The 13,711-nt window shown below is 44.2% G+C and overlaps 1 protein-coding gene across 1 annotated transcript in view; it reads left to right on the top strand.

Moving 5' to 3' along the window:
* Positions 1-13,711, top strand: part of LOC138516037 (thioredoxin-like) — a 38,685-nt gene that overhangs the window by 2,390 nt on the left and 22,584 nt on the right. The window contains exon 2 of the mRNA XM_069630844.1: positions 11,198-11,302. Within this exon, the coding sequence (XP_069486945.1) occupies positions 11,198-11,302 (105 nt within the window). The remainder of the gene's footprint in view (positions 1-11,197; positions 11,303-13,711) is intronic.

Raw genomic sequence — 13,711 nt, 5'->3', positions numbered from 1 at the left:
TGTGGGGCCGCCATGAAGGCGAAGCCAGCAAGGGAGTTATTTTAACTAGTCTCTTAGTTTGGGAGGGATTAAGCCTCCTACTTTGAGGTTGCAGGAAGAAGGCAGCACTCTATTTTGATGTCGAGTGCTAAGCCCTAGGTTCTGGTGGAGTGGAGGGGGAGCGCTAGCACTATGGGTGCTACCAAGATCCTGTCGGATTTCTCAGCTGGGAGAGCAGACTATTTTCGTTACTGTGGCAGCAGCGAACATACAGTGGCAGAGGACAAAAACCGGTCCAAGCAATTCCACTATACCCCATGACGACAGGCTTTCAAAACTGCCACTATAACCCTCACCCAGCCCCCCAAAAAATGTGGTCTTCCAAAGATGCCTGCTCGAGACAAGCTCCCCTTAAAGGCTCCCCGCGGGTTGGCCAGTGCCCTGCGTAAAAGAAAATCTCCTGTCACTAGCATGTGCTGGACGCTTTTCTGTTCTGTGGTTTAGTGCTGACTGAGGAAACTCCCAGATCTGCTTCAGAAGACTTGGCACGGCATGCGGAAACTCTTAGCTTCACATCCTGATCAAATGATGTCCACATTGCACTTTAGGCGGAGTGCACCAGACCAGGATTTCTTGCTATATCGCTATGGCAAGACCTAGTTAAACTTTAAAAATGTGGGCCTTCATGTGCACAGGTGAATTTGATGCATGATTTTTTGTATTAAAGCAAATGGCGTTTGAGGACCATAAGTATGCCCCTCCCCCCCAAAATGCTTTGATTTCATGCAAAATGGCAGGTTTGCATTTTTTTTGGAGCATCCCCCTTTTGCGAAAAACTCCCAACACACGAGCAGGGAGATGGGGCAACTCCATACCATCTCGGGGAAGCCCCTGAAATGCTACCCTTTTACATAGGATGCCACGGCTGCTGCAGCGGCTTTATATGCTATCCATAAGCCATGTCACCCTATGAACATCATTTTAGTTTGGCGACTGTCCAGGTCTCCCATGTATGTTAAAGGGCCCTATTTGGATGGTTTTAGTACGTTTCAAGGTCTGTTGGTGATGGTGCCACTTCCAAGTTATTGCTTTTGAAGCAGGAAATGCTGAGGGCCTGTTTCTGAGCTCAAAATAGTCATTTCATTATGTGAAGGCACTTTCTTGTTTGCTCATATGCTGTGCCATACAGTCTTTGCCTCATGGAATGACACTTATTTTACAGTGCTCAAAATCAGGCCGTTAGTGACGATCTCAACACCACTTCCACACCCAATCATCTGGTAGGCATCCAGAAAGGCGAGGCATTGCTAGAATTGCATGCTGGCTCATTGGAAGAGGTATTGAGCGATGTTGCATTTCAGGGTTACAGTTGCTCTATGCATTGTGACCGTCAGTTTGTCACGGTTACTAGGTCTGATAATTCCAACGTCAGGAGTGTACTGAATTAAAACAGTTTCTTTAACTTCCACCCCAGGATAGAAGGGTTGAGCGGTCTAGTGGCCCTTTTCTGATGCTGTAATTTGACTTGTGCACCGTGGTTTTGAAGCAACCTGCCGGTTTCTCTTCGCACGTTGTCTAGATTAATGGCACTTTAAAATAAAATAAAAAAAAATATATATATATATTTTGTAGCTGAAATGAAGCACTGCGTTCATTAATGATTACTGAGTGTACTATTTACCAGCCTGGCCACATGCAATTCCTTGGCTCTGATACACCGCAGATACACCTTGAGTGGGCTCCATCGATTGCACCGTTTGCACTCTGGATTGCTTTTTCCGTGCTTCAGTTCGTATTCTTATGAAGCAGTTATGCCGAATCGCATAATTGAAGAATATATAAATTATACTGGAAAAATAAAATATTCTTGTAGCTGGACAGGGAATAATTGCCAAGTATCCTCGTATGTAATAGACATACTGTTCCGTATTCTGTTAATTTGGGAGCATGTTCCCATATTTAGAGGAGTGTCTGGTTTGCCACTTCGACATACCACGAATCTGGGTCCACTTCCTCTCTAGGCATACTACTTTACACTACCCAATGGCTAGTAGCGAGTGCAAGTTGTGAGCTCTGGCTCTCAATGCAGAGCAACTCATCAACAGATATGGATAGTATCTGCTATGTTTAATAGAAGCATTGTGTAGTTGCATAATTTGTAGTAATGTCACTTGGACTTGTCATACCTACAGTGCAGAGCCGAACAAAGTTCTCAAAGCCTTTTTGTGCACAGCTTCTTGGACTGGTTAACTTGCTGGGAACCCTGATCTTTTTATCGGGGGTCCAGCTACTAGCCATCCGTAAAGTCACTTGCAACTGTCAGGTCAACCTTTGGCAAAGTATGTGCTCAGCTTTAAAATATGCCCCGAGTTTCCTCCAGCTTTGTGTTATTGATGACTTCTTGCACTACCTTGGGCTACATTGCCAAATACCTTCACCACTACCCTCCCATTGTTGTCCAAGGTAGTAACTTTATTCACTTCAATGCAAGAAGCTTATCATGTAATGGTTACCTTTTCTACTCTAATCAGCATGAGACAAAGTAGCTATGTGTGCACAGACTGGAAAATCCTTGCCTCATGTTACGGGGGCTACATCAGGCACACAGCCCATAGACCTGTTCTTGGGTGGACGGTCCCCGGGAGTCTCAACAAAGTCTTCAGCTCTTTCACAGGCCTTGATGAAGAGTTTCTCTTATTTTTTTATTTTTTTTGGTCAATTGAGCCTCAAGCTCCATCCGTCTACCTTCTGATTAACGGACCAGTTTTTCAGATTCTTCAGCGCGCCTCAAGGGCGAATTTCGTTACTTCTTGGAGGATTCCAGCAGCTTCAAGGCCTACGTTGCATGGACATGGCGGATGAGAAGGACTTGGTGCCTCTTTTCAAGATTTGCTGCGGTCTACAAAATGTCTTGGATGACACATTCCCTGTGCCTCTACTGCCTGCTCTCTGATCCGACGCACGTGGAGGATGACTGCGTCTTGTCAGGATATGGTGCCCCCCGCACGCAGAGCGATTGGCGTCTCAATGAGTGGCCGCAGGCCAAGGCCCCTGCTCTGGGTGAGTCCCGGCAGCATGCCTCCCCAGCCCAGAAGAAAGTGTATTGGTCTTCTAAGACATTTGAGGGCGCCCCTCCCGCGGGGGCCCAACATAAGGCTAAGCACCGCAAGTCCACTGTCGCCGGGAGCGCCGTTGTGACGGGTTCCTCAGTGGCCAGGGCAAATACAGCATTTCAAATGCTCAGGATCATTGAAGAAGATGAAGTCGGGACCATCCGGGCAAGCTCTTGGAGAAGACCCAGACAGACCCACCACAAGGCTGTCTCGGGCCAGGGACCACACTATCTGCAACTCTAATACTCTCCTATACCTGTACGCTCCTGGCACCAACTCCGTAAAGCATTTTGCTAAATGGAGCAGGAGGCTGCTTGCTTTCCTTAGCTGCATCCCTCCTCCTGGAACAGTCTACGCCCTGCATCATGAACAGGACCTTCTGAAGTTCTGGAGACTCATTTATTTTTTTTTCTCCCCTCCTAATTTCCTTTCTTCCTTCCTCTACTAATCCCACAGTTGCTGTGATTGGTGTCTGCATCTTCAGGGCCTCCTCCTCCGACCATTCACACCTAATCTCCCCAGCATCTTTCTTCCTTCAGCAATTGGCTCAGCACACCCTCCGCACTGGAGATTCACACTTTTCCACACAATGTGGCTCCTGGCCACCGCATAGCCCTTGCCATACCTTGGGCTTTATCTGCGGCTCCCCCTCGGGCACGGATACCACAGCACCTACCCCACTGCCTCTTCCTTTTGCACGTTCTGAATACTTGCAAGGCATAGGTTTGGCCACTCCCCTTTTTTTATTTTTATATTTTAAATGTAATTGTACTGCTATCCCATTTTCCCTCCCTGCTGCCATGTGTGTGCTTTGAAACAGAATGTATTTCCTATAAGTGCCATAATGGTGACGGCAGGCACGAGGAGGACTTTGCGAAAGCGAGCAGGCAAATGGAGGGAGGAAGTTGCGGGCAGCCTTCTCTGGATGGCTGTAACCAGCAGTGATAGTCAGACTGGGGCCCGAGCCTCAGGATTTGCTGGGGGCATTCATCAGTTTGTTCAGGGAGGCCCAGTACATCGGAAAGTAATTTGAAGGGTGCTGGCAGGCATGATGCGGCAGCCATCTTAGCAGTGTTTTTTTTAAACCACTTATCTCAGTGCTGCAGTGTAATACGTTGGTACCTGGATGTGCCTGCTCAAGCATGGGAAGAAAGACTTGGACCTTACACCCGGCGCTTAGGTCCTCGTTTATCTAGGGGAGCCCAAGCGGACTGGCCCGATGATGGCGGTGTTCAGAGAGCCTGGTGCTCAAAGTGGCGATGCTAGAGGGGTGTGTTCTTGATTGCAAGAAAATATTTGGGCATAAGAGTGGGGATGGTGGGATAGGTTTATTCGGAGCAGTCTGGACCTGGTCCAGGATTGGCATATGTGACCCCTAACACTGGACACATCTCACTGGTGGGGAAGGGCCAATCTAAGATATTACCGTGCCCCGTCATGTACTTCAGAACACTTCCATGATGGTGCAAACTGGGGTTTGCACCCTAGAGAAGGTTGCAGAGGGGTATTATATGGGAGTAACAGCGTCCCGAGAACTGCGATGAAGACGCTGACCAGATCTGTTAGGATGGAGGACTGTGCAGCGTTGTTACTCGAGGTCCCAACTGATGGTGAATGATTTAGTGGGACCTTTCAAGCCTTGCGCTGGAAATGCAGAGGATGTGATCTCTGCAGCCCTGGCAGACATTGTATGGGCTAAGAGGCTAGAGTACACTATCATACATGGGACATGCTATAGTCCCCATCGTCCTCCATCAAATGGGCAGGGTGGTGGGATTCCCAGTCTCTGAAATGTGGTGCCCAAACAACTACCCCACCTCACAGATCCTCTTCGCCCAATAGCTTGTAGCCTGCATGCACCCACTTCTAATTGGCAAATGGCAATGTCCCCAACAAATAAACACACAGAGTTGTGAACTGTTTCCTAGCCATGTATCAAATCTAGGAGAACTGAGACTTCTCAAAACCAGGTAGACCGTACTCTTCCTAGCTGCTCCATTATGTCCCATCCAGACAGATAAGAATTTTGGCTTGCGTTGCATCTAGACAAAAATGTGTACATGGGCTTGTGACACATCTAGACAGAAATATTATTTATTAGCATGTGACCCATCTAGACTGCTATCTATAACAACCCTAGACTAGGCAAGACTTCTTTCTGGCTGGGCTACGAATACCAAAAATGTGTGCAAGCCACGCCCTCCTGCTGCATGACTACAAAGGCAGCAGTCTGCGCGCATGCTCTGCGCAAGTCCCTCTTTGCCGTGGTTGAGTGGACCTCGGGACTTGCTTGGTCTCTTTAGCTGCTGCTCTTTCATGGGCACTTCACTCAAATCAGGTATGCCGCAGGGCCTTTTACCTTTGAAACAACCTGTGGCTGTCAGGGCTGCTGTTAGCAATACCAAGAACTGCATTTTAAATCATACGTCCTACTTCAAAGGCTTTGAGGAAGGCGGCAACATTGAAAGCCATCACAAAGGATTTAATGGATATTCGTAAATTCTGCATAGATCCTTTACACGCCACAGATGCTGATTTCGTGTGAAATGCAGTGAGTATTTCCAGACTTGTATCCCTAGTTCCTTCCGTGAAAGTTGTTCCTCAAGTTCTTCTCCAACATAAGGTTCACGTGTCAACTATTCAGTTAAAGTCTGTTTATGAATCATATGTGGAACATCCGAAACTGAACATATCAATAACTGACAAGTATTTTGAACTCTGTACCTTTTACAGATCCAATTGAAGCAAACATGGTCATCTCGGGTGGGGGGGGGGGGGTTCTGATGCTGTCATTGATTTAAAATCATTCTTTTTTTTTTTTTTCTCCACAGCTTCTTTCTGACCCAAATCACGAGTAATATTTTCCAGTATTGGCTCTTCTCGCACTCACGTCTCATTCTGTGTACCTATGCCGCGTCGAGCTTGTACTCTGCCAGTGTTTACACTTGAGGATGTCCCAGTGAAATCGGTAGAAGTGCCTTTGCCGTGTTCACCTATAACTTCCTCGGAGCCCTGCAGAAAAGCAAATGTCGCTAATCCTGCATTAAGTAGCCATACCTTGGTGAAATTCCATTGAATACCATGCAACTTTTTTATCTACTTTGCTTAAACAGCAAAGTAAATAGTTGCTTGGTGGCAACTAGCACAGCGACTGATGTCCCTCAGCTTCTTCAACCTGTAGGGACCATGCCTCCAGGGGCTAAACCTGTCTTTAACACAATTCCACAAATCAGCAAAATTATTTGTGATATTGACACCAATTGTGATAAGTTACAGGCGCAAAGGTTTAAACATCCCTTTGCAGAGTGAATCTAATGTTTCAAGCTCCACTCCCTTGGAGCTGATGAAACCTTCACAAGTTGCGTACACTATCGTTACGAAAAAAAAACGCTAGACGTAGCACAAAACCATCTGTTGGTTCTCATTCTAAGTTGTCAAAAAATGAGCCCAATACAACGAATAATAAAGGCACTAGTTTATCAGCCAAAAACTCTGCTCAAAATCAGCTTTTGAATTCCAACAAAGCAAACGGAGCAGAGGGAGAGCCCTCTAGTCTGCCTGTGTCGTATGCCCCATTAGACACTCTGGTCAAGGAGACCGCCTTGCAACAATCGCATGAAGTTCTAAAGCGGCTAGACTCCAACCTGCTGCGTCTGTTAAATTCCCCATGATTGAAGACTCGAATTCAGCCTCTAATATTAGGTATTACCATCGCCAAGAGACAAGGAAAGCAGTTAATGCTTATATGAGTAATCAACCTGCTGTAACTCCTTCCAATGACTCTAATTCCCTCAACAACCCCAGCTAAGTGCCCCTTTCAAAGACGAAAGGGGAAATGAGATCCAGTTGGTGGCCAATAAGATGATACCGGTGGGCAACACAGACCAAAATCTAGAAAAAATAACAGAAAAGGTGGCATTTGATATGGTATCAAATCAACAGAAGCATGACTCAATTTGGCACATAGAGAAAGACAATCTTATCTCTACCAAATGGCAAAAATGCTCTGCTAGCTCAGGTTGCTCCTGAAATCATCCAAATAATTCAAGCTGCCATGGGCACCAATTCTCATCTAGTAAGGGCGCCTGTCGCTGCAGAGCTACCTGCCAAGTGGCAATTAGTGGCCCCCTTGAAATTCGCAAAAAAAGTTTCTGGCCAATTTCTCATTGAAGTTGGCTTGTAAACAAGAGGCCTTCTGTGCAATACGACCTGAACGGGCGGTCCATTTTGGCCATCTTCTCGGACATACCGATGTTGGAAGACATCACCTCCACCGATTTGGTGCTGGTGGAATTCCCAGTGAAAACTTAGTGTGTATGGATTTGGATGAATTCCAGGCTGGTTCAAAATACCACCTGGTTGGCCAAAACTGCTAACGTTGGGTTTTGTACTTAGTACTGACTCAACAGTGGGCAGTGAGATTGGAAAGAAAATACAATACCAACCTAGAAATCCTTGTTCCAACTTTTTGGTACCAAGCACTCCACTGTGTAAAATGGCCAATTGCACATGCAGAATGCCTATAAATTCCTCCCAACTAGCACAGTTCCTTAAACCTCAAAATATTTCACTGTTAAATTGGAATACAAGAGGATTTTCCCATCTGATAAACAATGATAATCACATGACCCAATATGATATACTCGTGCTTCAAGAGACTTGGTTAGTGTCAGTCCCGGTGTGGGACAATTATGATTTATTTTTGAATCCAGCAGTCAAGGCAGGCCATCATTAAAATGGAACAAGGTACTTGTGCAGAAGAATGGGCAACACAGAATTAATTTGCAACTAGTCAAAGTGAAAATTCACAATGACACGTATGGTTTAATTGACATGTATTGGAATCCTGTGGGAATATCGGATGGCAGTTTCATAAACACCTGGTGATTTGCTTACTTAATTGCAATGGACACAACAGTCTCTTGCATTATTGTGGGAGATGTTAATCTTGAGTGTACAATTGAATATGTCTCTAAAAACAATTTGATTGGCAAAATGGGTAGCTTTTGCATCTAATCATAATTTGATTGGATGGAATGGAGCTTTTCCGTCCGATATTCCCATTTGGCAGCGTGGTAGTAGCTGTTCAACGATAAAGATCAGTGTGAATACGCAAATGTTCCACAGTAGAATTAAGTTTGTATTCTAGAAAACATGCCTAGTGACCACAATCAACCCAATGGCCAAGTGTGCATTCCATCGTAGCCTCCCAGAAGAACCACCTGCATGATAAGTTAATGGTCAATAACGGTGGCAATCGCCTACGATGGTCTGTTAAATCGCTAACTTCCCTGAATGAGCATCTAGCTTTACAATGCTGTAATCCGAGTGGTTTTTGTCTGAAACGCAACCTGTTTATTCGGACATGTTACAAAAAGCTCAAGTAATAGTAAAGGTCTGTTTAGTCATGAAACTTTGCGACCAAAACTACGTGTGTATGACGCAGCCACTCGAGCTAGGAAGGCAGAATTTCGTCGCCAAAAAAAGAGCAGCCCTCAATGTCACATACAGAGAGCTTCATTTTAGCCCATATTAAGACCAAATATAAAAACTGGATAAAAGTTACTCCGGCTAAAAGATATCAACTCGGTATGTTGTCATTAATTGATTCCAAGAGCATGGCTGTTACTTGGTCTCTTTAAATCGGACAATGCACCACTCACAAGCCATTGTACAAGCTAATAATGTCACTGAACAGGATTGGAGCACTCTCTTTCTAAAAATGTATGCAGTCCCGCCCAATAATGTTACTAACCCAGTCCAATGTTTGGGGCATTTCTATCAAAATTGACTTTGAAGGAATCACATTTTATATAAACAAAATCAGTAAGTAGTCGAGACGGTCTTCTAATGGGACATTAAAAAACATCCAGAATTATGGTCTGATATACTTATATTTTATATTTGTTATCAATGTAACACAAACTCTCCGGCATCTTGGAAACATTCAATAATTGTCCCAATTTATAAAAAGGGGGACCAAGCTCTACCAGCTAGCTATAAACCAATAGCTTTATTATGTGCTACGGAAAAAATCTTTACCAGATTGATTTTAAGGGACTTTAATGAATGGACTTTTGTGAATCAACTCCGTGACCAGTTTCAAACGGGATTCATAGCAGGACTGGGTACCACCCTGAATTTGATGGTATTGAATGTTAAAGTCGAAATATGCCATCAAAAATCAAGTCCTCTACAATAGCGTGCATAGATTTCCGTTCTGCTTTTGATTCTAGTGATCGTCCAATTTTGTATTGTAAGCTCACTCAGATCAACTGTCCCACCTCCATATTATCCTTGATTATGAGACTCCACTCGAACACTTCAGTACAAGTTAGGTTAACTTGAGCAGGAAAATTATCTGCAATTCTTCATATGTATCAAGGCGCAAAGCAAGGATGCATATTGGCATCAACCAATTTATTTTTTAATTGTTTTGCTTATTAGGTGAAGAATTGCGGTCTGGGCATTGTGACTCCGCCAAATTACGGAGACACAGAATTTCGCATCTATTTATGCTGATGATCTCATTCTTATATCCCATACGCCAACGGGTTTGCAACTCTTGCTTAATAAGCTGGATCAGTATGTATCCAGTAATAACTTGATCAATCTGCAAAAAACGCAGATTAAGGTGTGTCGACCTTACAATAATACCAGAATAAAATCTTACAATTGGTACCTTTTTGAAAAAGAATGTCTAGCTAAAGTTCATCAGTGCTTGGGCGTAAGTATTGTGGACTCCTTGCCCAACAAACGTGTAAGCCAAGCAAAAGTTAAAGGGCACATTTGGGGAAATTTACCTTAGCTCATTTTAGGACATTCTACCAACAGAAGGTGATTCCTAGGTTATTGTATGGGATTGACTCCTTTTTGCTTCAAAACATCAACTGGCAAACATTTTAATCACGCTTTTTGGAAACTACTACTGAATATACCTGCATCTGTGCCACTACCATTAATAAGGCATGTCTTCACTTGAAATACAAGTAAAATGGAGAATGGTTGCCTTACTTAGGAAATGTATTCTAGGTTTATCCTTGTGTAACTTACTGGGAATTATGGCTGAACATCTCCTGGCAAGGGATCAGACCTTTACTAAAATGTGATATTACACACTTCAAGCATTAGCTGATGCTTCAGTATCTTAGATTTACTTGTGACCAACCCTGAACGTGCTAAAACTAAACTGATCCAGAATGACTGGATAGTCGACTGTAATTCGTGCCTACACTATAAAGACTTCTGGTCTAATCCATTTATACACAATCGTTTCCGAACAATGGCAGACTTATCAAGTGTCCTGTGCCTAGACTGCGTAATCATTTAATATCTTAGGTTCAGGTTGAACCTATGGCCGACTAGGAAGGTCTTGGTGAGAAGGAAATTGATACCTAAAGAATTTTTATTGTCGATTCTGTGAAAATAAGGCCTGAAAAGAAACATTGGAGCATTGCTCAACGGTTTGTCCTAGATTATCTAATTTTAGAAGAAATTCATTTAAAAAAAAAAAGGAATGGTCACTGTTGTATGGTAACATCTTTTTAATAATTTTAAACAGTTCGTATAGCGATTGTGCAATTTTTGACTGCAATATTTCCTGATAAATGAAAAGCAAAAATGTTTAGATCATCTAAAATTTTGTTTTATTATCATGATCTGAGTTGGGAGTTTTGTTTTAAATCAATATGCTGCTATTTGTGAGAATGTATTTAATTTTGATTCTTTTTTGATGTGTTGTATTAAATTGTAAAAGTGCTAAAAACAAAAAAAACCCTACTAATAACCTCACCCTTCTGCTTACCCCTCTCAAACTCGAAACTAACACAACCATACCTTCAAAGCACAACTGCATGCACTTCACCACACTGCAACAAAGAAACTACCCACACATAGCCCAGCACATGGAAGGCTACCAACAGAGAAATGCACCATCGCTCGGTGAACGGTGCAAACCGAACTGAAGCTGTCGACCGCACATCACAGCTCTCTTGCTCGTTCGCCTGTCCTCCTACACCCGCCCCCCGCCTTTCAGAGCATGATGCACGGTATAAACTCTTTCTTAACATTACTTTGAATCAATGTAATTTTACTTCCTTTTGCAGGATGAATTCAATAAAGCATTGGCTGATGCTGGTTGTAAATTGGTGGTGATAGACTTCACAGCTACTTGGTGTGGGCCATGCAAAATGATTGCACCGTTCTTTGAAGTAAGTGGAAGTATGCCTGGGGGAGTGTACACCGCAAGAGTGTATATCCCACTATTGGAGCGTTTATAATTTTTTCTTTTACAACTTACTAAATTGTAAAATTCAAGGAAAGGGAGCGCTCCAGTTCATTGTGATCTGACACATCCCCACTTGATTTGTCATGGTTGTTGCACAGCGTTTTTAGTTAATCATAGCAGGCAATGGTTTGGTTCTATGTAAGAAGGCACGTACGTCTTTGCTTTGTCTGGGTATGTTTGTACTTGTCAGCCTAACCTCCTTTCTTTTGGCCTTCCAAAGATTTGTGATGTTTGAGACCCCCATCCTGGAGCAGGTCAGACTAGTTTAATGTCCTCGGAATATTTTTGAGTGGGCGTGTACTATGGGATTTTCTTGCTCATCTAACTGCTCACGTTGAAGGTGGTAAGGAGCTACCGGGAACCTACTTTATTTACATTGTGTGCTGCAAAACCTCTGCCTGAGATTCAGGTGCTGTAACCTAGACCACCAAGTATAATTGTGGGTCCTTTAAGGTTAATCTTGGGATCATGCTGCATGTGCTATTATTTCAGAGGCTTGTACATCTATCATGCTTGCCATACGACAACCATCTAGTGGTTTAGTATGCATCATGGACTGGGATATGTTGCGCTATTCCCCAGCCTTCATGTACAGGCAGTGCTTTAAGTGGGGTAAGAAATCGAGGGCGGGAGGGGGGGGTCTCATTTGGTGGCGTGACCTAAGAATTGATGGGTGTGGCCTACAAACATGTAAAACTGGTTTGGCCTACATTACTAAGTATATATCGTGTAACGGACTGCTTGCTTGCTACATGAAGTATAACAAATCAAAGCTGAAGGTCATTATTTATTGGACCCTTAACTGGGGCCATTGGTGTAATTACTAGGCCTGTTCTGGGATCCCTCTCTCTACCCATTTCCCCCCCCGCTCCCCCATCCCTGCCATCCTGGGCTGGTACTAGAATCCATTTTGCTCTCTCCTCTATACCCGCTAGGCTGGTTCTGAGTTCCCATTCTCACCCCTGCCACCCCCAGGTTGGTACTAGACTTCATTCTTGCTCTTATCTCCTCTTTGCCCCCGCCCCCCCTAGGATAGTCGGCACTGAAAGTGGGCGGACACTGTCAACCCACATGTTATCTCAACTCATACCCTAAAAATCAGCACCTGGGCAGAACATCTTCAGTCCAGCAACCTCTCCTCCCACGTCCATGGAACCGGGAAATCATCACAACAACCCGTTTGGCTTGTAACAACACTTTTATATATTGGAATTGAAATGTACACTCATCATAATTGAAGTACTCCAGCAATGTAGGAATCAATCTAGAAATACGTTTTCACCCCATCTTGAAGCCTACAAATACCAGAATGCAATTCCACAAAAAATGGCTTGTAGGCATGCGGTGCCACTGCCCCCAAAAATGCATTTAACACACCAAATGTGGACATATAAATACATATTTTATGGCAACTAGTATGTGCCTTTGTGCCTTTTCAAGCCCATGTCCACAACAAAGGTTCTTAAATGGACTTTACTTTAAAGAGGTGAACACTGTACTGCTATCACTGTGCTGCTTCCTTCTGCTGTGTCCTGTGAGGGCGAGCCCTCATAAATGAACTGTGTAGTTAATCCCCCCCCCCCCCCACCCCCCGTCAGCCATCACAGCATTCTTCCCTTCAATGGCCCCCTGCTGCTAATGAAACTTAACAGCAGTGATTGAAGAGAAGAAAGCTGATCGTCCGGCTGGGAAGTTAACTCCAGTGCAGGCAGAAAACAGTTAATGACGCTGTGACTGGCTGGCAATTCTGTCAGTCACCTCTGTTGCTTGACTTATTCATGGGCGGCCGGCGGGATGATAAACCGCCGGCGCTGTGGCTTGGTAGGACCGCAGGGCCCTGGCTCAGCCTCACCTTTCAGAGGCTACCTGGGCCATGCCCCAGCCCACTTAAAGCACTGTCTACAGGGATCCATGATCCTTCATTTGTCGACAGTGTTTTTTGCTATTGGCAGGACATGTGTATGTAGTTTGAAGAAACTTGCCATTCTCTGCCTTCACTGCATCGTTGCAGTCGAATCAACTTTCCAAACAATTGTCCTGGTAGTTAGCAATGAGGATGGCTATATCTAGTAATGGCCATATCTAGAATTCCTCAATTCCCTGATTTCCAATGGGCTTGCTCATGTCTTTATCCACACATGGGGAATAAATGATGCTTAAATCTGCCCATCGTGTTAACTCCCAAGTGCCCTCGAAAGCTGATGTATAGTCTGGTCAAGCCAGAGACCCTTGACGTGCCAAATCTCTGCTTGCATAAGCCGGCCAGTGCTTGGAAGGCATGGATTTTGGCAGATTAAGGCTAAAAATAAAGCATTGGGATAGACGGACCACT

The sequence above is a fragment of the Ambystoma mexicanum genome, chromosome 6q (genome assembly GCF_040938575.1).
Source record: "Ambystoma mexicanum isolate Mex_15411 chromosome 6q, UKY_AmexF1_1, whole genome shotgun sequence".
NCBI classification, from domain to species: domain Eukaryota; kingdom Metazoa; phylum Chordata; class Amphibia; order Caudata; family Ambystomatidae; genus Ambystoma; species Ambystoma mexicanum.
This window is presented reverse-complemented; position numbering and strand designations above follow the sequence as displayed.